General features: G+C 38.3%; 1 protein-coding gene across 3 annotated transcripts; it reads left to right on the top strand.

The window, feature by feature from the left end:
• The first annotated feature begins 4,439 nt into the window (after nucleotides 1-4,439).
• On the top strand, nucleotides 4,440-18,543 carry CCNL1 (cyclin L1). 3 transcript variants are annotated; one of them, XM_079921280.1, is made up of 11 exons: nucleotides 4,440-6,071; nucleotides 6,370-6,444; nucleotides 6,951-7,060; nucleotides 12,624-12,744; nucleotides 13,976-14,040; nucleotides 15,750-15,849; nucleotides 15,980-16,084; nucleotides 16,181-16,322; nucleotides 16,558-16,669; nucleotides 16,779-16,877; nucleotides 17,517-18,543. In XM_079921280.1, the coding sequence occupies exons 1-11, from the start codon at nucleotides 5,766-5,768 to the stop codon at nucleotides 17,863-17,865; spliced, it is 1,584 nt and encodes a 527-aa protein (XP_079777406.1). In that variant the 5' UTR covers nucleotides 4,440-5,765; the 3' UTR covers nucleotides 17,866-18,543. The 3 variants fall into 3 exon arrangements, with proteins under 3 accessions (XP_079777406.1, XP_079777408.1, XP_079777407.1); XM_079921282.1 differs by lacking the exons at nucleotides 4,440-6,071; nucleotides 6,370-6,444 and adding an exon at nucleotides 8,778-8,850 and having other exon boundaries at nucleotides 6,952-7,060; nucleotides 17,517-18,538; XM_079921281.1 differs by lacking the exons at nucleotides 4,440-6,071; nucleotides 6,370-6,444; nucleotides 6,951-7,060 and adding an exon at nucleotides 7,089-8,850 and having other exon boundaries at nucleotides 17,517-18,539.
• Nucleotides 18,544-19,729: the final 1,186 nt, after the last annotated feature.

Here is a 19,729-nt window from a genome sequence, read left to right as displayed (position 1 = left end):
CATCACTTGGGAGTTTTTTTGAAAATGGGGCTCTCAGTCTCCACCCAGGTAATTTGTATACATCTTAAAGTTTGAGAAGCACTTCTTAAAGAATATCAGGAAATGGCAGCTCTCACTGCACTGGTTTTCTATAACTGCTGTTTAAAATTACAACAAATTTAGTGGCTTAAAGCAACACAAATTTATATTATCTTACAGTTCTGCAAGTTAGAAGCCCTAAATCAGTTTCAATGGGCCAAAACCCAGGTGTTGGCAGGGTCACACTCCTTTGATGTTGTCTGTTTGGAAGTCATGCCAATAAGCTCTTCTTACTCTTGAACTGCTGACTAAAACTAAGACTGGTTGGCCAATTTTTGACATGAAGTACCATAAAGAATAAATCCATCCAAGGACCAGCTTGACTGGATTATTTGCAATCAGCAGATATTTACTGAGTAGCTATTTGAAGCCTCATCTTTGGACCTTAATTTCCTTGCTTGAATAAAAGAGATGAGAGTAGATACTAACTTTAATCTAGCTCCAAAAGCAAACCTGTGGTTTTGTGTTAGCTTTACAGTTCAGTTTATCAAATTGGCACTGGCCTTAACTCTTGGTCACACATGCCCAGTTTCTGGAAACACCTCCAAAAACTGTCTCAGAGCTTTGGTCCATACTCAGTCACCAAACGACTTCACTATATTGTTTCTGTGAGCTCCTGTCCCCCCATTGCAACTCTCTGGGTATAGCAATTCCAACAGGCCTTCTGTTCTGCAGTCCAGGCCTATACAGAACAGAGGTGGTGGGCTATTTAAGTAGCCCACTGTGAGGACACAGAATAGAGCAGAAGTGGAAACAGCTGATCTGCTACAAAGTGCTGCAAAAATAACAGGATAAATTGGGACCTGTAGCTCCCCGTTAGGGAGACAGGGCTGTGGTGATAGGACAGGCACTTGAAGATGGAACTGAATTCTGGATGGAAAGGAGAAGGCAAGACCAGGTTGCCTATGGAAGGCCCTTGGAGAAAAACACGCAATTCAGTCCACAAGTTCTGATTATGTATCTACCATATACACAGTGTCTATCAGGTTCTGTAGAGAATGCAAATAAATGCAAAAATGGTCCTATTTTTAGGGAGTCAATGAATTCACCCATGAACTAATCAAGTAACAACAATGCATGATAGTATGGAATCATGTGTCAAAATATACTAAAGGTCATTAAGTGCTAGGTCTTGGTTCAAGTTGAGACATAGAGGGGAATAAGGTCAGGTGGTAATGGGATATGGAAATGAGTGACAAGGTAAGTTAAGATTGTGGAAAGCCTCAATTGCCGAAAGGTGTTTGATCTCTATCTTTTATCTTCAGCATTTTTTTTTGAGGAAGTGGAAGAAGTACACTGATATATCAAGAGCAATTTAGAGATGTCCCAGGTTGAATGAGGGATGGGAGAGACTGTAGGCAAGAAGACCATTTAGAAAGCTACTGTGATGGTCCAGGCATGAGATAACAGCAGATATAGTAGAATAGAACAGACAGATTCAAGAACAATTTCCTTCTTTGAAGGAAGGAACAACAGGACTTAGTGACTAAAATACAATAAAGAAGAAATAACCAAAGATGAGTCTGAGGTTTAAGATGTCTGGATGACCAGAGTCAAAGAACTTTAGACCTGCAAGGGGTCCAATTGGACTCCCTCACTTTAAGAAATGAGAAAACTGTGGTTAAGTGTCAGAACTAGTTCTCTGCAGAGCCAGCAGCAGAATGCCCAGGCCAGTGCTATTATGAGATTTACCAAGCAGTATATGCCTAAGTGTTAATTACATATAAATCATGTTCAGTCCCAACCACTGGACCACCAGGGAATCCCCCAGAATGACTATTTCTAATAATGAGGGAAACCAGACCAGAATGCATTGTCATATAACTGCCACAGGACTAAATGAAAAAGTCATGTAAGTACGTGAATAAAGTCATGTGTAAAGTCAGATAGTCTCTGATTTCTGCCATAAATAGAAACTTGATGAGCAACTTCTTAAGGTTCTAAGTGATCCCTGTTGACATTAACCGTAATGATTTACACCTTCTCTGACTGCTTTTTGCACTTACTAGTCACCCTGACATTTGTCTGTGTGTGTACCATTCCCTTTATTAAGAGTGTACCTCCATCTAGGCAGGGGACTTACATTTCATTTGTCCTTAGCCTAAATTACACTGTTGCGTTATTAAATTCTGCTGGTCTAACCAATTGCTGAAGAAATTAATGAAATTATGCCAATTGTAATTTTAGGATTAAAGAACCTGAATGTTTAAATATTAATGAAAAACATGCTCCCCTGAGAGGCTGCAGAGACTAATGGAATGAGAGCTGATTTAAGTATCAGGAATATGATTCTTCAGTAGCCCCCAGGTCACAGATAATTCCATTTTTCTCTTCAGTCATCCTCTGAAGCCTGCAGGTCTTGGTAAGTAAAAATGCAACTTTAATTATCGTTGATTTCCTTTTAGACATGGGTGAACTCAGGGTATACTAGTACTAGGACCTCTGTTTGTTGAGAAAGAATATACAAAATATATTATAGACTTACCATTCTATTTTTATTTCGAATGACAACCCAGTCATTTACCTTCTTTTTTAAAAAATTTATTTTATTGAAGTGTAGTTGATTTACAATGTTGTGTTAATTTCTGCTGTACAGCAAAGTGATTCAGTTATACATATATATATTTTTCATATTCATTTACCTTCTTAATGGAACAGTCTCACTTGTCTGAACTCATTGCTACTAAAGCTTTTATGCAATTAAAACATATGCTTTATCCCTCCCAATTCTGGATCCTTTATAACTCTGAATAGGTCTTAGTCTTTCCACATTTTAATGTTGATGTTTTGGAAGTAGGTAGATGGAAAAGCAACTTTCTTCAAAACAACTCAGAAATAATGTAACAACCTTTTCAAACCATGATTTTTCTGGAATTTGACTCTTAAAAGGATAGTCAAAAGTTTTTTTCAACTCCGGGCCTTAGACAGCCTTGTGGAGCAGAGCCACTAGACCCATTACTTTCCATCTTCTGGATTAGTCATGAACTTTTTTTTTTAAAGTTTAAATTATAAGTATCAACAACATCACAGTTTAATGAGTTAATGCTAAGCATTTAAAACATCGGCCCACTTTCTCTACCACCATTGTTGAGCCTGAAGGGAGGAACAGTGAAAATAGTCGTGTCTATTGGATATAATTTGGGGTACAGTCAGAAGGGAATGGGAAATGGGCACAAAGCTGTGGAATAGTTTGGGTGGTTCTGCACTCCTGGAAATGACTGCCAGACACAGGAGGTGTGGGGAACAGGGAGGTCCGCTGGGAAAAGATATCGGGAGTAGAGCAGGTAACCCCTCCTTGTCCCAGAACTTCTCACTCCTATGCTTGTGAACTTTTTTAGATTAATCATAGACCTAGAGATTAAAAAATAATTATAAAATATATCAAGATATCACCAAATCAGCCTACTGGAGAGGCATGGTGGGAGACCCTCTAAATATTAGAAAAATGTTCCATTAAGAAATTAAAAATAAATTATATTACTCTTAAGTCATTACAAATATAGGTGGTGATTTCACTGAAGCTCAATGTTTCAATGAAGCATATCACCAATTAGGGGTTTTTTTCCCCTTTTTATTTTGAAATAATTGAAGCTTTACCCACTGATACTATCTTACACAACCATACTAGATGATCAGAACCATGAAAATAGCATATCATCAATTTTTAAAGATTTCAAAGTTTGTTAAAGCATTTTAAATCCCTGCTGAATACTGGAGAAGGAAGTTTCCCTGGAAGCAGCCTAGTCAGAAAGGTGAACATGACATGCAGAGAGGTCCGGTATCTCTATTGGAGCAATGTTTCTCAATCCTGGCTGAACATTCCAATATCTGGAGGATGGGCGAAATTCAACCACTGGCTGGGCCCACCCCAAATCAATAAAATCAACCCCTACAAGTAAGACTCAGGCATCAGTATATTTTAAAAAGCTCCTCTGGGGAATTCCCTGGCAGTCCAGTGGTTAGGACTCTGTTCAACCCCTGGTCAGGGAACTAAGATCCCACAAGCCACCGTGGCTCAACCAAAAATAAATAAAAGCTCCTCTGAAGATCCTTATGTGCAGCCAGAGTTCAGAAATACTGATGTAAGGTTGATTTAATGCTTTTTTAAAAATGAGGTTTTTGAATTTTTTTTTTTTTTTTTGGCTGCATCGGGTCTTAGCTGTGGCACACGGGATCTTCGTTGTGGCATGCGGGATCTTTCGTTGTGGCGCGCAGGCTTCTCTCTAACTGTGGTGCACAGGCTCCAGAGCGTGAAGGCTCACAGGCTCCGTAGTTACCGCTTGGGCTCTAGTGCGCACGGGCTTAGTTGCCCTGCAGCACGTGGGATCTTAGTTCCTCACCCGCGTCCCCTGCATTGGAAGGCAGATTCTTAACCAGTGGACCACCAGGGAAGTCCCTTGAATATGTTTTGCTTTAGTGACATCACTGACAAATATTTCAATGTATTCAAGCTCCCTTTGTTCTATAGATCCAGGCTTCAATTTTCTCTAATTAAACTAAGTCTTAAAACTGAGCTATGTAATAGAAAGGCAATGGGACTTCTCATCCCTGGACGTCTCCGAAGTTCAGTCAAAGAACAAAAAAATGGCTGGAGTAAATCAGGATCTACTCCTTTTTCTCCGTCTCTAGCTTCTAGTAGTCTGGATCAGTATCATTGTTTTTACTTCAATTTTGAGGAAATTTGGAGAACTTTTAATATCACAGAGGGAAAAATACGTATACAATGGAGATTTTATTTCTCCTATACTACCTAATTGGAGTAACCACGCAGGAATACAGAGACCCCAGGCATCATCAAATTACCTCTGTAAAGTCTCGCCCTAAGACTATTTTTGGAAACTAGGGATTTTCCAGATTAGCGAAAGCTGTGACGTTGTCACTGGCTCAGGCCTGAGTTTCGCAAGCGAAACTGCTAAAGCAGCTGCCCTCCCAGTCAATACGAAGCCTTCGCCTTACTTCTAAACCCCTGTGAACCACACGCTCATCGTAGAGGTTTTTGTTTTTTGGGTTTTTTTGAGCCGAAGTAGTTCACATTCCTGTTTTCTAAAAATACTGTAAAGCACCTTTCTCCAGATTCCTTGCGGGTCACTTTAAATTACAAGTTCGTCCGTACACGACATCGGAGTAGCCACTTCCACCCGCCAATGTGGGCGAAGGTCGACGCTTTGTGCTCGCCGAAACTGCGCCACCTAAATGCGAAAAGTTAGGAGAGGAAGAGAGACGGGAGCACAGGGACGCACGTTCTAGACAAGTTGTCAACGCGCAGGGGTTACAGTAAATTTTGCAGACCCGAACTTGGGGATAAGGTATCTTGTAAAGCTATTTTGTTAGCCTCCCTTATTATACTTGTGGTTTAAAATATTACAAACGAAGCGGCTTGGGCTTGTTTTAGGAAATAGATCACCTCCTCGACCACTCTGGAGGCCCAGCGGAGGGGGAACCCAGGACACCCGAGCGTCCCGCCGCTCCCGGGCCAGCGCAGGATTGATGCGCCGCGGGCGGAGTCGAGGCCTGAAGGGACTAGTTGGCGCACGCCGGAGGGGCGTGGTGACGTCAGGGCGGAAGCGCACGCTGCGTGAAGCGGCCCAGAACCCGGCGGTCACGGGAATATCCGTCGCGCCGAGGACGCTGGTTAGTCTCTCTCCGGGTTCCGGCTGCGTCGGGTGTGCGTGCAGCTCGCTGAGACCATGGCGTCCGGGCCTCACCCCACCGCGACCGCTGCCGCCGCCGCCGCCTCGTCGGCCGCCCCGAGCGCGGGCGGCTCCAGCTCCGGCACGACCACCACGACGACGACCACGACGGGAGGGATCCTAATCGGCGACCGCCTGTACTCGGAAGTTTCGCTCACCATCGACCACTCACTGATTCCGGAGGAGCGGCTCTCGCCCACCCCGTCCATGCAGGACGGGCTCGACCTGCCCAGCGAGACGGACTTGCGCATCCTGGGCTGCGAGCTCATCCAGGCCGCCGGCATTCTCCTTCGACTGCCGCAGGTCAGTGCTCCGGCCCCGGGCCGACCTGCTGCGCCTCTCTCTCCGCTGCGTCCCGGTACCGCCAGGTCCCGGCCGGGTTGGGGGTGTCCCCTTGGGGCTCTCTAGCCGCGGGTCCCAGCCGGAGCCCGGGCGTGTCGAGAGCGGGAGGGCGCTGGGCGACGAGAAGACGGGGACTGGAGCTGTTCGCGGCGGGGAGGGGGAGGGGGAGGGAAGCGAGCGGCGGCGGCACAAAATGGCGGCGGCGCCTGGTGCGGGCCCGCCTGACCCCTGCGCTTCCGTTCTTCTTTCTTGTCTGCAGGTGGCGATGGCAACGGGGCAGGTGTTGTTTCATCGTTTTTTCTATTCCAAATCTTTCGTCAAGCACAGTTTCGAGGTAAGCAGAGCGGGGGCGGGTGAAGGGGGATTTTTTTCATCCGGAAATGGGAAGGAGGGCGGAGGTGGTGTCAGCAGCCAGTTTTTCCAGAAAGGGAGTGGTTAGTTTCAGGCCTTTGTACCTAGCTCTCACCCACCGGGAAGTAGGGACTTGAGGAAAGTGTTTTAGAACCAGAAGATGGATCCTGAGCCCAGGTGCCCTGTTATCAAGGATTAGAATTTTCAACCAAATGCAAAATTCCTGTGAGATTGAGCTTGGCTCTGGATTCACAATTAAGGGGAATTAAGCAATAAAAAGAAAGCATTAACGCTAGCATAGCTGGTAAGCCTATGGCCTAGAAATGTCAACTGCGATTTCATTTCACCAAAGGTCTTAAAGTTCTCAGCTGTGTTCTAAAGTGTTTTCAACAGGATAAGTTCCTTAGACTTTGAGAGGGGCACTTTTTTCTAGCAGTACTCTGTAGTGCCATAATCTCACAACTTTTTATTGGATTGTGGTTCTTTCAGATTGTTGCCATGGCATGTATTAATCTTGCATCAAAAATCGAAGAAGCACCTAGAAGAATAAGAGATGTGATTAATGTATTTCACCATCTACGCCAGTTAAGAGGAAAAAGGTAAGATTGGCATTATTGAACACAGATCTCTTGATACTACTGTGCTGTGCACCAATCATCAGATCAAAACATTCTTTCCTCTCAAGTTAAAACCAATGCAAGGGAAAACTGACTTTCATTTAGGTGTTAAAATTCACGTAGGAGCACGCTGATACTTACTTTGAAAAATCACAATTAACCAGTTATCTAAAGTTTGTAGAGGCAGTTGCGTTTATGGACAATCCTAACAGTGCTGTGAAGCCAGTCCTGTGGTTTAAGATTAAACAAGAAAGGGAATACGTTTGACTCAAGTCTGAGTGTATTCTGTAAGTTATTTTTCCCCTCCCTTCTCTGGAAGACTGAAGGCTGGAAGTGTAAACACTGCAGTTCAAGTTAATACTGTGGCAAAATTTTGTGTAGATTGTTTTTCCATGGGAAGTCCCAGTTAATTCCTTACCAATTGAGGTTGGCTTTTGTTAGAATACTTCTCAACATTGAACTACGATATATAATACCGGATCTGAAAGGACTGCAGGATGATAAAGTTTGGAGTCAAAGGGATTAAACAGGTATTTTGTTTTGGTCAGGTGACAGTCTCAGTGAGTGGGTTGCATTTAGATAAGGCCCATTTATCTGATCTTGTAAGAAAATAGAGACCAAAATAGTGTTGTCTTTTAGGTGTCTCGGATACCTGCTAACACTTTATGTGTTCCTGCGAGGCAGTACCAAAAAGTTTTAGTTGTAGTGCTTTTGTCTATAGATGATCTCTAGTACAGGCTACAAAAGAATATATTTGGTGTAGATTAGTTCTTGTGTTTGCTTTTTAAGGAATTGTTGTGATGTTAGATAAATTTGTATTGAGTTTGAAAGGAAGTTAGTTATAAAAGGATTTTAAGTCGTTTTGGGGTTGGGTAACCGGTTAGTACCCAATTAGTGTCTTACGTGAGTGGTCTTTTTGCTGAGTCTGTAAGTTGGCAGTAATGGAATTATTCAGAGACAAGCCAGTAGTAACCTTAAAATCTGAAACATTGCTACCCAGATAGTTTTCACGGCATTTTTCAGTTTTCTACATTCTTTATTCTGCCATCTTTTCTCATTAACCGTAACCATTTCCAGGGATAGACTACTTTTTTTAGTTTTCATTTTAAAATATCTTTTAGCTTCTTAGTGAGGAATCCCTGAAAATTGGGAAGTTTTCAAATTGGTATTTAGCATGTTCTGAGCTAAAACTTAGATTTAGGTGATTCTTCAGGGTGTTTAAACAAAATGACACTAATAAAAAGGTTTTGTATCTTTCGTCAAAGGATTCTGTGTTTGCTTAAAGGAAATAGTTTTGTTAGTATTCTTTGGACCATTGAGCTCACTATTATCATTTAGTATTATCTACTTTGAAATTTTTCTTTGAGTAGTCTTCCTTGATTTCAGAGTAGGTCCTCTTAACTATAAAAACCTTGGAATTTAAAACATCTCACCTGATTTGACTGTCGTGTCTGATGTAACTGTGTTTTTTTTTTTTTTCCCCTTTTCTTTCGGTCATTATCGCAGAGAAATTGATTGTGTCTCAATCTTAGAAGTCTGATTATAGCATGAAATTTAAAAGGAGTTGTTAATTGCATGGAAGTCTTTTTTTTAAGGCAGGATGTAAAAGTGTTCTATGCATATTACAAGTTTACTCAGACAGGTAGCTTGTATATGTTATTAACTTCAACTCTTTTTTCCCTTGCAACCGACTATACAGCGACCAGCTACATTTACCAAAGCCTGGGTGATGTGGAGTGGTACATAGCGATGAAGCTGTCGTCATGGCAACAGTGAGTGAAGTATCGAAAATCCCCAAGGAGAAGCCAGTGCTCTGAGAATAGGTCACTGGAATCGGGGACTAACAGGTTGGCCACTGGTGAACCATTTAGAAAAACTCCTGTTTCTTGTTATAAGCGTTTGTCTTTGCTGTCCAAGTTATTAGAACGATAGTTTAGTAATTTTTTGCATAGGTTAATGTTATTAGAAAGTACTATCAATATCACACTTTAGTTAGGTAAAGTATGTATCAGTTTGTCTTATTGGTGCTATTTATTTTAATTTAGTTTATGAATAGCTTTAAATTGAAGTGTGACCTTGGTAATAAAAAAAACAGAGGCATTGTATTTGTAGACTTTAGGTCACTGGATTTAAGTCCTGACTACATATTAGAATCATCAGAGGAGCTTTTAGAAAGAACTAATGCCCAAGCCCCATCCTGGATTTTTTTTTTTCTCTCTTCAGTTTTTTGTAGTTTGAGAATGGTTTTTTAAGCTCGGAATAATGGCTGAATTTAAAAAAGTAAGATTGCTTTTTTGTTTCAATAGTTTCCAATTATAATTTGCTTTTGAGATGTAGCATACTCCCAGCAAATTAAGAGTTTTATGTAGTTTTAAGGCACCTACCTTCATACTATAAGGCTTCTCTAAAAGAAGACAAATATTCGAAGCCTGGTGCAACCCACTCATTGGTGAATATGGTGTGGTATTTTCAATATGCATATAGATCATAGATTAGAGTTAGAAGGGAAGAGATCTTGTCATTTAGTCCAGTCTTCCTCTGCATTTTATTTTGGTGGCTCGAAAACTGTTGTTTAAACACTGCCAAAGAAAGAACGTTCTTTTGAGGTAGGAATTAACAAATTTCTGTAGGTTGAGTAGCAGTCTGCCTTCTTGTAAACTGATCTCATTTAAGTACAGTCTCTTAAAGAACTTGTTCTTCATTTTCTTGGTCCTTTGTACCACGTGAGAGAGACAAACCATGTTTGGATCTGCTCCTAAATTTGTTGTTGTGGTTGTATTTCAAGATCATGCTGAAGGAAAAATAGCTATTCTGAGAGACCAGATAATAAACGTCAAATGACCGGAACTCAGAATTTCATACTAAGACTAAAATTTGAAAGTTGTTCTTTTCATATAAATTAATCTGAAAAATCTGACCAAGTTAAAAGAGGAGGAGGTAGGTAGAGTTAGGTTTGGGTACTTTTTGATCATGAAAATTGTTTTCTGAACAGATGGTATCTTTTAAAAAGATTTAAAATGTTACCTCTTCAAACTTTTATTGGAAAGGAAAGTTTACCTAATTGGGGAGGAAGAAATTCTAGTAAGCCTTAATTCAATTTGATGTACTTGTTACCACGTAAGGTACTAGGTTGATACTTTAAAGAAACCATTTGCTGAGGCAGTCTGAATCTTTTCTTACTGCTGTTATATGGGGACGCATTTTTCTACTTCTGATACAAAATAATCTTTGTAAGTAGTGTAAATTATATATTCATCGAGCCTTTGATTTGTGAGGTAAAACCAGTTCTGAACAAAAAGAAGGTATCAGATTATACACCTACAAAGTTAACTTTGAAGACTACAGGTAGTAGTAGGCCTAAGCAATAAGCTGTGCACTTAGTGGAATTATAGTAGATAGTAGTTTGGTTTGCTTAATTGGTTTAATGTCGGGATTTTGACACAAAAAAATGGGAAAGTAAAGATTGTGGCAGAGTGGATGGGAAGTAATTCGCGTAAGCAGAATTAATGATTAAACCTGATTTGGGACTAATAGCCATAATTCAAATGTTTAGTTGGTTGATTGCAAGAAAATGAATTTTAACAGAATTTGAAATCAACTCTTAAAGCAAGTTGAGTAAGAGGTATAATGAATTTGTTCAACATAAGTGGGAAAAAATGAGACAAAACTGCTTTTATAATAATTTTATAAGGATTCTAATGGTGCAGTTTACTGTTTGAGTTGTACGTTAAGGGTTAAGGTGATGCGCAACTATAACACCAGAGGTATTCTGTCTCCTAATGAATGCCTGATGAAGGGGCCATCAGATAACTAGTCCATTTGACTTTTTTTCCAAATTTTCTGTTTTAATATCTGAAAAATCATAAACCTTAAGATCTTTGGAATATGTTTCATATATACATTAATTGTTATCATTTGAGTTAAATTTGATTTTTTTCCAAAGAACAATGAACTTGTAGCCTATTTGTCCTGATAAAAATGGGTTAATTATTATGTTTTTAATGTTAGAAATCAGCTCCCTCCCCAATTGGTGGCCGCATTTCTCACACCTTTCAAAGCTATAAGAAGAACTGAATTGAGTGAAGGCCATTTTAAATGTTGTTAACATGCTGTTTTCCATCTTGTCAGCTTTGCCAACTTTTGTCTTACATCCAACTTGATAGAAATCGTATAGTATAGAATAATTTAAAATAGTTTAAACATTCCAGTTTTATAATTTGAAATAGGAGAAGGAATGGAATATAAATATGGTAGCTGATTGTTTTTACTCTGGTAGCATATCACTACAGGGTGATGTAGCTTATTTCAGATTGTTTTCTGATCTTCAAATGGATATCTAGGTTTTTGGCTAACGTGGGCTTAAATTTTTCTGGATTTGGTGTGCATGGTAAAATGAGTGATAAAGTGGGGGCAATGTTCAGAATGACTGTCTTTTTAAAATGTTGTGTTCTGCCCAGAGCAAAAACTCTTGAATCTTTTGGCTGAAAGTGAATTGAGTATGGGGAAAAGTATTTAATTGTTCTACCCAGATACATACCTTATCAGGGTCTTAATAAAAACGTATTTGTTGTTGGTTGGATCTAAGAATGTCTCAAATGAAGGACATTGGGACATTTTATAGGCTTTAAAGTGAAAGTCTAAGTCCTGACTGACTTCTCATTAAGAAACTAGTTTTCAATTTTAAGACTTAAAGATGTTTTAATTGAAAGCTTTTTTTCCCCAAAGCATTGAACCACTGATATATGTCGCCTTCTGCATCATAACTTTTGAAGCTATCATAATTTAGTCTGGCACAGAGACCTTGAGTACTCTTCTAGTTTCTTCATTATGGTTGGTCTTCCCATCTCTTTTGCCATTGCATACTAAAGTTAGTACCTAATAAGGACAACTCTGACCAAATTTTGGCCTGGTTTTATTGATCACTTCGAATTTTAAATTTGATTTTTAAAACATTTCTTTGGTAATTGAGCTGAATCTATAGTTTCCAGATTATTTTCTTTAACAGAGATTCTTAGATCAGTTTATTTAAACAAATTGCCCATTTAGGGGAATCTGAATTAGCTACCCACCGTTTTATCCCCTAATTTTAATTTTGGCGTTAAACTAGCCAAGAGTTGATATTTTATAAAATGAGTAAAATCACTATAATCTTATGAGGTCTTTATAATACATATTTTCAAGAGCACATTAGTTTTGTTCCTGGAGTCTATGGAGACTAACGAGGTTTGTGGAAATCAGGCTATCACCTAATATATATACCTAAAATATCTGGATGAAAAAAATCAACAAGGATGTATCTAAGAGCATTAGAGTGAATTTTTTTCATTGCAGGGTTTTGTTAGTAAACTAGGAACTGAGTCTAGAAAGTATATATTTAATTAGTATAACTTGGACAGCACAAGATTAATGCTTTTAACTTGTTTGCAGGAGTTTAAAAAGCTGGTTTCTGTTGCCAATAGTTGGTTGGAAGGGAAAATGGAGATGCCACAAATAAAATTTTTTGGATGTGCAAAACAGTTTTGATTTTATTTCTTACAAACTATAGGACTCCAAGCCCCCTGATCCTTGATCAGAACTACATTAACACCAAAAATCAAGTTATCAAGGCAGAGAGGAGGGTGCTAAAGGAGTTGGGATTTTGTGTTCATGTCAAGCATCCCCATAAGGTGAGTTGTAGAATACAGAAATAACATTCGTAAGTATTAGGGATTTTCTTAAAATTTTATTTTACATGAATTTATATTTGAGAGTTGGTTGTAAAAAGCAACTTTTTGGATATTGATATTTATCAGTAAAATGGGAGTTGAAAAGACTTGGGTTCAAATCTTCACTCTTTATTTTGTTCTTTTTGCTTCTGAGGTAACCCAGTTTCCATACCTAGAAAACGGAGATTTTTAGATATTAGCCAAGGAATAAATAATATGTGTATCTACAGAAGTATCTGACAGTATGCTACCCTGTTGCATGGTGAAATGCTGAGTGTGGCTGCTCACTTCTAGCATTATTGAATGTTCTTAGGTTTCTCCAGTGTCTCTTGGCTTCCGTATGCTCAACATAAGCTGTAGCACAATGGTTAAGAGAACAGGTGCTTTGGGGGCAGGATCATCTGCACATAGAAACTTGTTTCTGCTGTTAGCTGTGTGACCTAGGCAGATATGTTTCTAAGATTCCACATCTCTAAAATTGTAAAATGCGAGTGATAATACAGGTCCAGAAAGATCAGAACTGAGGTAAACTCATCACACTTTAGTGTGATAAGCTTCACTGTAGAAATATTAGTGTTTGATTACTTACCCACTCTGAGTTGTACATACGTATGTATCATACCCATTGTGTAACTTTAAAAATACAGCAGTCTCTAGGTTTTTTTTTTTTTTTTTTTTTTTTTTTTTTTTTTTTTTGCGGTACACGGCCTTCTCACTGTTGTGGCCTCTCCTGTTGCGGAGCGCAGGCTCAGCGGCCATGCCTCACGGGCCCAGCCGCTCCGCGGCATGTGGGATCTTCCCGGACCAGGGCATGAACCCGTGTCCCCTGCATCGGCAGGCGGACTCTCAACCACTGCGCCACCAGGGAAGCCCTTCTAGGGTTTTTGTACCTTGGGAAATTAAATGAAATAATCAGTTCCTGTCACATGAAACTTAGATACTGTTCTTAACTGATATAACTTCCATTTTTTTTCCTGCACGATTTTGGAACATTACGTCTCCGTATGAACTCTAGTAGCATAATAACCTACATTGACTCTCGGGTACATTTTAGTTGGTCTGTATTATTTATACAGTTTATAGAAGAATTAAAACTTGCACCTAACATTTTCAGTTACTTATGTTCATTGAACTCTGTACTCTGAAAGAACCACCAGTATGCTAAACTGAGTTTTTTTCCCTTGTCCTTCAGATCATTGTTATGTATTTACAAGTCTTAGAATGTGAACGTAATCAAACCCTGGTTCAAACTGCCTGGTAAGTTGCTTTTTTACATTTCTTTCCTAGCCAGGAAAACAGAAGCAGAAATAAAGTAAGTTTCATTTTCCCTTTCCAAAATAATGAGATGAGTTTGTTTTGGTGCTTTTTGTTTTTTTGTTTTTTAATGAAAAGGTAAATAATGCTTATTTCTGCTTCCTGTTTTCTTGGCTTGACTAATTACTTTTAATGGAGAACTCAGTTTAACTTTGTTCTTTTTTCTACTCTTTAATTAAAGGGTAGTCCATGATGGTAAGTCATAGAACTCTGCCCTCTGCACTTCAGCCCATGACCTCAGGATGGCCTGATTGGCTGCCCTGCTCTCCAGCCAATCCAGTGCAAGCTCTCATCCGAGATTCACTGAAGTGGTCCATATCCATCTGGCAGCATCTTCTAGTTCTGTCGGGGTGTCAAAAGGATTTGTATATTTGCTTCTAGAAGTAACTCTTCAACATGCCTATGTATTTAATGTATACCTGTAACTATCAAAATGAATAGTTCATTTTTGATAGATTTGTTGTCCAGCCATTATGAATTAAATGATTTTTGTTAGGAGTTTGACTAGATTTCTATTTTTTTTTGGTATGTATAGCATGAATTCTACCAAAGGAGACGGCAGCTTAAAGTGGGCACCATTACCATACTTGAATTCATAGCTGCTGGGCTATTGGAGGCAATAGTATTAGAAGAAAGAAGTACTTCATTTTTAAGAGATGTTAATATTAACATAGCACTTTAGAACTTACTTTGTGTGATTTGCAGTGCTGACTTATTTAAAGTCAAAACAAGGAGTTCGTGGTTCAGCCACAACTACTGTCTTAAGACTGTTGATGATGTGCAGTACTTAAGTGATGTAATTCTTATGTTCTGGACTTATGACTGCCATGCTTTTTGGGCTCAATAAATATTAATACTAGAAAAGTCTCATTACTTTTATAAAATGCATGACATTTTTTAATATATGTTCTATAAAACAGATTTTTAGCAGTTTTCATGGGTAAGGAATTTTAAGAAATAGTCTTTTAGTTAACCTTTTGAACTATTTGTAAAATTTCTTCAATACTTTAGGAATTTTGTGGGGAGGGTTCACTAATATAAAAGTCCAGTAATTTGTTAACTGAAGTAGTTACTGCTTTTATTTATACTTAGTCACAAAAAGGTATGTAAACAAGGCTGTTGTATGTGTTTGCTCTTCACTTCCCAACCCAGGTTTTCTGAAGTAGATTACGTAGCTTTCTTAATATAATTTGGTGAGTGCTTATTGAAAATGCCTTTTTTACCCCTCTCACAGTATTGAGTTTTTGAAAGAACTTGATTGACACTGCTTTTCATTGTGGATAAAGGAGAGATGGTCAGTAATTAATGGCTTGAAGTATTGTTGGAGTGGTTTATTTCTGAAACTGGTCATGTCAGAACTGACTTTCATTGCTTTTCATAGAAATATGTTTTTAAAAAACTTTACGTTCTATTTGGAATAATAAGGAATTATTTTAAAGGACTTTGCTTATATATGAGACATGAAGAATGATTCTAGTGTTAAATTCTTATCTCTTACTGATTTTTGAGTTAAGAATTGTTATATGCTAGAATATTGAAGATAAAAATATGAGAAGAAAAAAGAATAAAGTAGATTGAGTCTCCAATTTTATGTAAGCTTCAGAAGAACTGGTTTATTTACATACAAAGCTTATGGTTGAAATATTTTTCAGGAATTATATGAATGACAGTCTTCGAACCAATGTATTTGTTCGATTTCAACCAGAGACTATAGCATGTGCTTGCATCTACCTTGCAGCTAGAGCTCTTCAGGTAGGTTGTTATATATATAGCCTGATATATATATATTCTATAGTCCTGTAGGGTAAATCACAAGAAGTATCAGTTCTCCTAATAAAAACAGTGACAATTTCATGTAAACTATTCTATTTTTATGGTTTAGATTCCATTGCCAACTCGTCCCCATTGGTTTCTTCTTTTTGGTACTACCGAAGAGGATATCCAGGAAATCTGCATAGAAACGCTCAGGCTTTATACCAGAAAAAAGGTAATTCTGTTTACTAGTGTTTGTGTTAATATTTTGTCAGTGCTAAGAATCTAAACTTCTGTAAAAGAGAAATACTAACTTCACTTTCTTCAACAGCCAAACTATGAATTGCTGGAAAAAGAAGTAGAGAAAAGAAAAGTGGCCTTACAAGAAGCCAAATTAAAAGCAAAGGGATTGAATCCCGATGGAACTCCAGCCCTTTCAACCCTTGGTGGATTCTCTCCAGCCTCTAAACCATGTAAGATTAATTCAGGATTGAAATGACTTGAGTACTGAAGATGTATGGTTATTAGAAAGCCTTAGCACTTAACAGTTGCATAGAAACAAAGATGTTAAGAAACTATTACTGTTTTCTCTCATGACAGCCAACTGAGGACTGATACTTGGATGGTATTTGGAGTCACATTTAGAAACAAAATTGGCCCTCCGTAAAATCTAATAGTTAACATGCCTTATTATGTTTTTTTTAACAGCATCACCAAGAGAAGTAAAAGCTGAAGAGAAGTCGCCGATCTCCGTTAATGTGAAGACAGTCAAAAAAGAACCTGAGGATAGACAACAGGCTTCCAAAAGCCCTTATAATGGGTGAGTATACTTGAGTTAGAAAAATGGCCTGAGGAATCTTTTTAATGTGTTTAATTTCTAACATACTTAGTATGCAACTAAAATATTGTGTGGGTTTTTTTTTTTTAAGTGTAAGAAAAGACAGCAAAAGAAGTAGAAATAGCAGAAGTGCAAGTCGATCAAGGTCAAGAACACGATCACGTTCTAGATCACACACTCCAAGAAGACAGTAAGTAGATACTCTCTTAGGGAAAGCAGTCTTATTTGGAGTAAAGGTTCTGGCTTTTTTTTAAAAAATTGCACATAGACTATTCTCAAAGTTAGGCTAGATTTAGCTTAATATGAGGTAAATTGTGAGAAATGAGTTTGGAAATACGCTCTGTAGGCATGTGGCTTTTTTGTTTTGTGGTGGTGTATGTATGGCATTCTATTGTTTTTGTCCACGTTTTTTGAAGTGTAGGGCCTGGCTGACCACTTAATAATTAATAACCAATAATCAGGACAATCATAGCCAAAGACTCTTCACTAATTAGCTTTATAATTAGATGGCTGGCTACTTGTGGCTCTTCAGTGGTTCTTTTGAGCGTGTGGGAGATAATTCAATAAATAGCTATCTAGGGCACTAAAAATTAATTACTCCCCTCCTTGGAATATAGACATACAGTAAATTTGTTCAAGATTTGTCTAATATGTGAACAGGCTGGAGGAGAGGTAGTGAGGGGTGGGGAAATACAATAAAAGTCTTCAGTCTGGCCTGTTACTGACACCATTTGATAGTTTTGTTTTGAACCTGCTATGATGAGCACCACCAAAACTAATCTGTTCGCAGTAGAAACTGAATCTAAACCTCAAATTTTTATTATCTAAGTTACAATAATAGGCGGAGTCGATCTGGAACATACAGCTCGAGATCAAGAAGCAGGTCCCGCAGTCACAGTGAAAGCCCAAGAAGACATCATAATCATGGTTCTCCTCACCTTAAAGCCAAGCATACCAGAGATGATTTAAAAAGTTCAAATAGACATGGTCATAAAAGGAAAAAGTCTCGTTCTCGATCTCAGAGCAAGTCTCGGGATCACTCAGACGCTGTCAAGAAACACAGGCATGAAAGGGGACACCATAGGGACAGGCGTGAAAGATCTCGCTCCTTTGAGAGGTCTCATAAAGGCAAGCACCATGGTGGCAGTCGCTCAGGACATGGCAGGCACAGGCGCTGAATTTCTTCCTTTGAGCCTGCATCAACTTTTGATTTTGGCTATCTACAGTGTGATGTATGGACTCATAATTGAAACAAACAATTAAAAGCAAACTGATTAGGATTTGATTTCTTAAAATTCTCTAGGTCTCTAGAAACACTGAGGACATTTTCTTTTGAAAAGAACTATGTTTGTTTCTTTTTTGTTTGTTTTTTTTTTGCACATAAAATGCCCTAGCAGTATCTTAATTGAAAACCATGGTCAGGTTCAATTGTAATTATTATACTTGTGTATTGTTTATTGCTATAAGAACTGGAGCGTGAATTCTGTAAAAATGTATCTTATTTTTATACAGATGAAATTGCAGACACTGTTCTATTTAAGTGGTTATTTGTTTAAATGATGGTGAATACTTTCTTAACACTGGTTCGTCTGCATGTGTAAAGATTTTTACAAGGAAATAAAATACAAATCTTGTTTTTCTAAACTGCTTCATACATCTTATTTAAATAAATTATTAAAAAGAGAAAAGTTTCAATAGTAAAATGGCTGTACTGATTTTCTGACAGACCTGTTCTTTCTTCCATTACATAAAGTTGGAGATTAAAATGTAATTCTTACCTGCATTGGGAGCTATCATAGAAATCTTCTCTGTATATATGGAAAAAGCAAATGGGTGTGGCCCAACAATGTAACATTAAATGTTTAATTGTAGCATGAAACTAAGTCAAAACTTGATTTGCACATAAATGGCACCATAAGGTTATTTTAAGTCGGTTTTAAGTACTATTGCAAGGGTGAGCAAACCAGAACGTTCAACATGACAGCAAATTAGAGACAACTACTGAGCGTTAACATTTTTCTTGAGGTATTTAATGACGCTTTTTATCTAAGCTAGGAGAACTAAGTGATAAGGTGAGCTGCCCACCCCCCAGGCTGGCTGTTAAAGTCAAGTCTGACCACAAAGAAAAAAAGCCAGAAGTCATAGCCAAAGAATATTTTTAGCATTATTCACATGGAGAGTTATTTCCCCAATATTTTGGAAGTCAATTTAGAGATCGTAAAGGCCATAATAAATAAAAGATTGCTTTATAGTTAAAATTTTCCATTAAAATTTTCACCCATCTTGATTACTTACCTTGTTCACTAGACTTGGCTCCAAATGACTTGTTGCTGTTTCAAAAAATCAAATACACCCACAAAGAGATGAAGATTTACTGCCACTAAGGATGTTTAAAAAGAATAGTTACAGCTTCTGAAGAGGATTCCAAAGATTTCCGAACACATTTCAGCAGTGGCGGGCGTTGGGGCTGGAAAAAGTAGAAAGCCTCACAGGGAGACAAGATTCACTTGGATATAGAAATGTCGGGTATGATACTTAATCAGTTACATTTCTGACTATAAAAACTAACTAACATGGCCTAGTATGAATGAGCAACTTCTGGAAGGATAAACAGTTCATTTAGAGTGTTCTTTCTACATGTGCTTTTATGATAAAATTGCTAAACCGTAACAGTATTTGTGCAGAGCTTAAACTGCCTCTAAATAGCAAACAGTTTCTTTCCTTTACAAGACTGGCATGAAGAAAAGCACAGGCAAATGTCAAGGCCCTGTTTAACAAATTAATCCGGAATTCTTAATAGTGTAGAAATTTTTACCTGCTCTATCCTTGTTTGGAAATAGTACACGGGTGAAGGGGTTTTGTGAAGATGGAAGGTATGGAGGATACATCTGCATGTGAAGTGAGGGTTGCATGTTAGACGTTGCTTTGAGATGGTAACTTTTCCTTGTGTCCTAATTTTTGTCCTGTGCTGTTAGTGAATCAGTTTTCTAGGTTGTCAAGAGCTTGACAACGTTATGCTGCTGTACCCAAATTAAAAAACTT

Source organism: Stenella coeruleoalba (genome assembly GCF_951394435.1).
Source record: "Stenella coeruleoalba genome assembly, chromosome: 5".
Classification (NCBI taxonomy): domain Eukaryota; kingdom Metazoa; phylum Chordata; class Mammalia; order Artiodactyla; family Delphinidae; genus Stenella; species Stenella coeruleoalba.
This window is presented reverse-complemented; position numbering and strand designations above follow the sequence as displayed.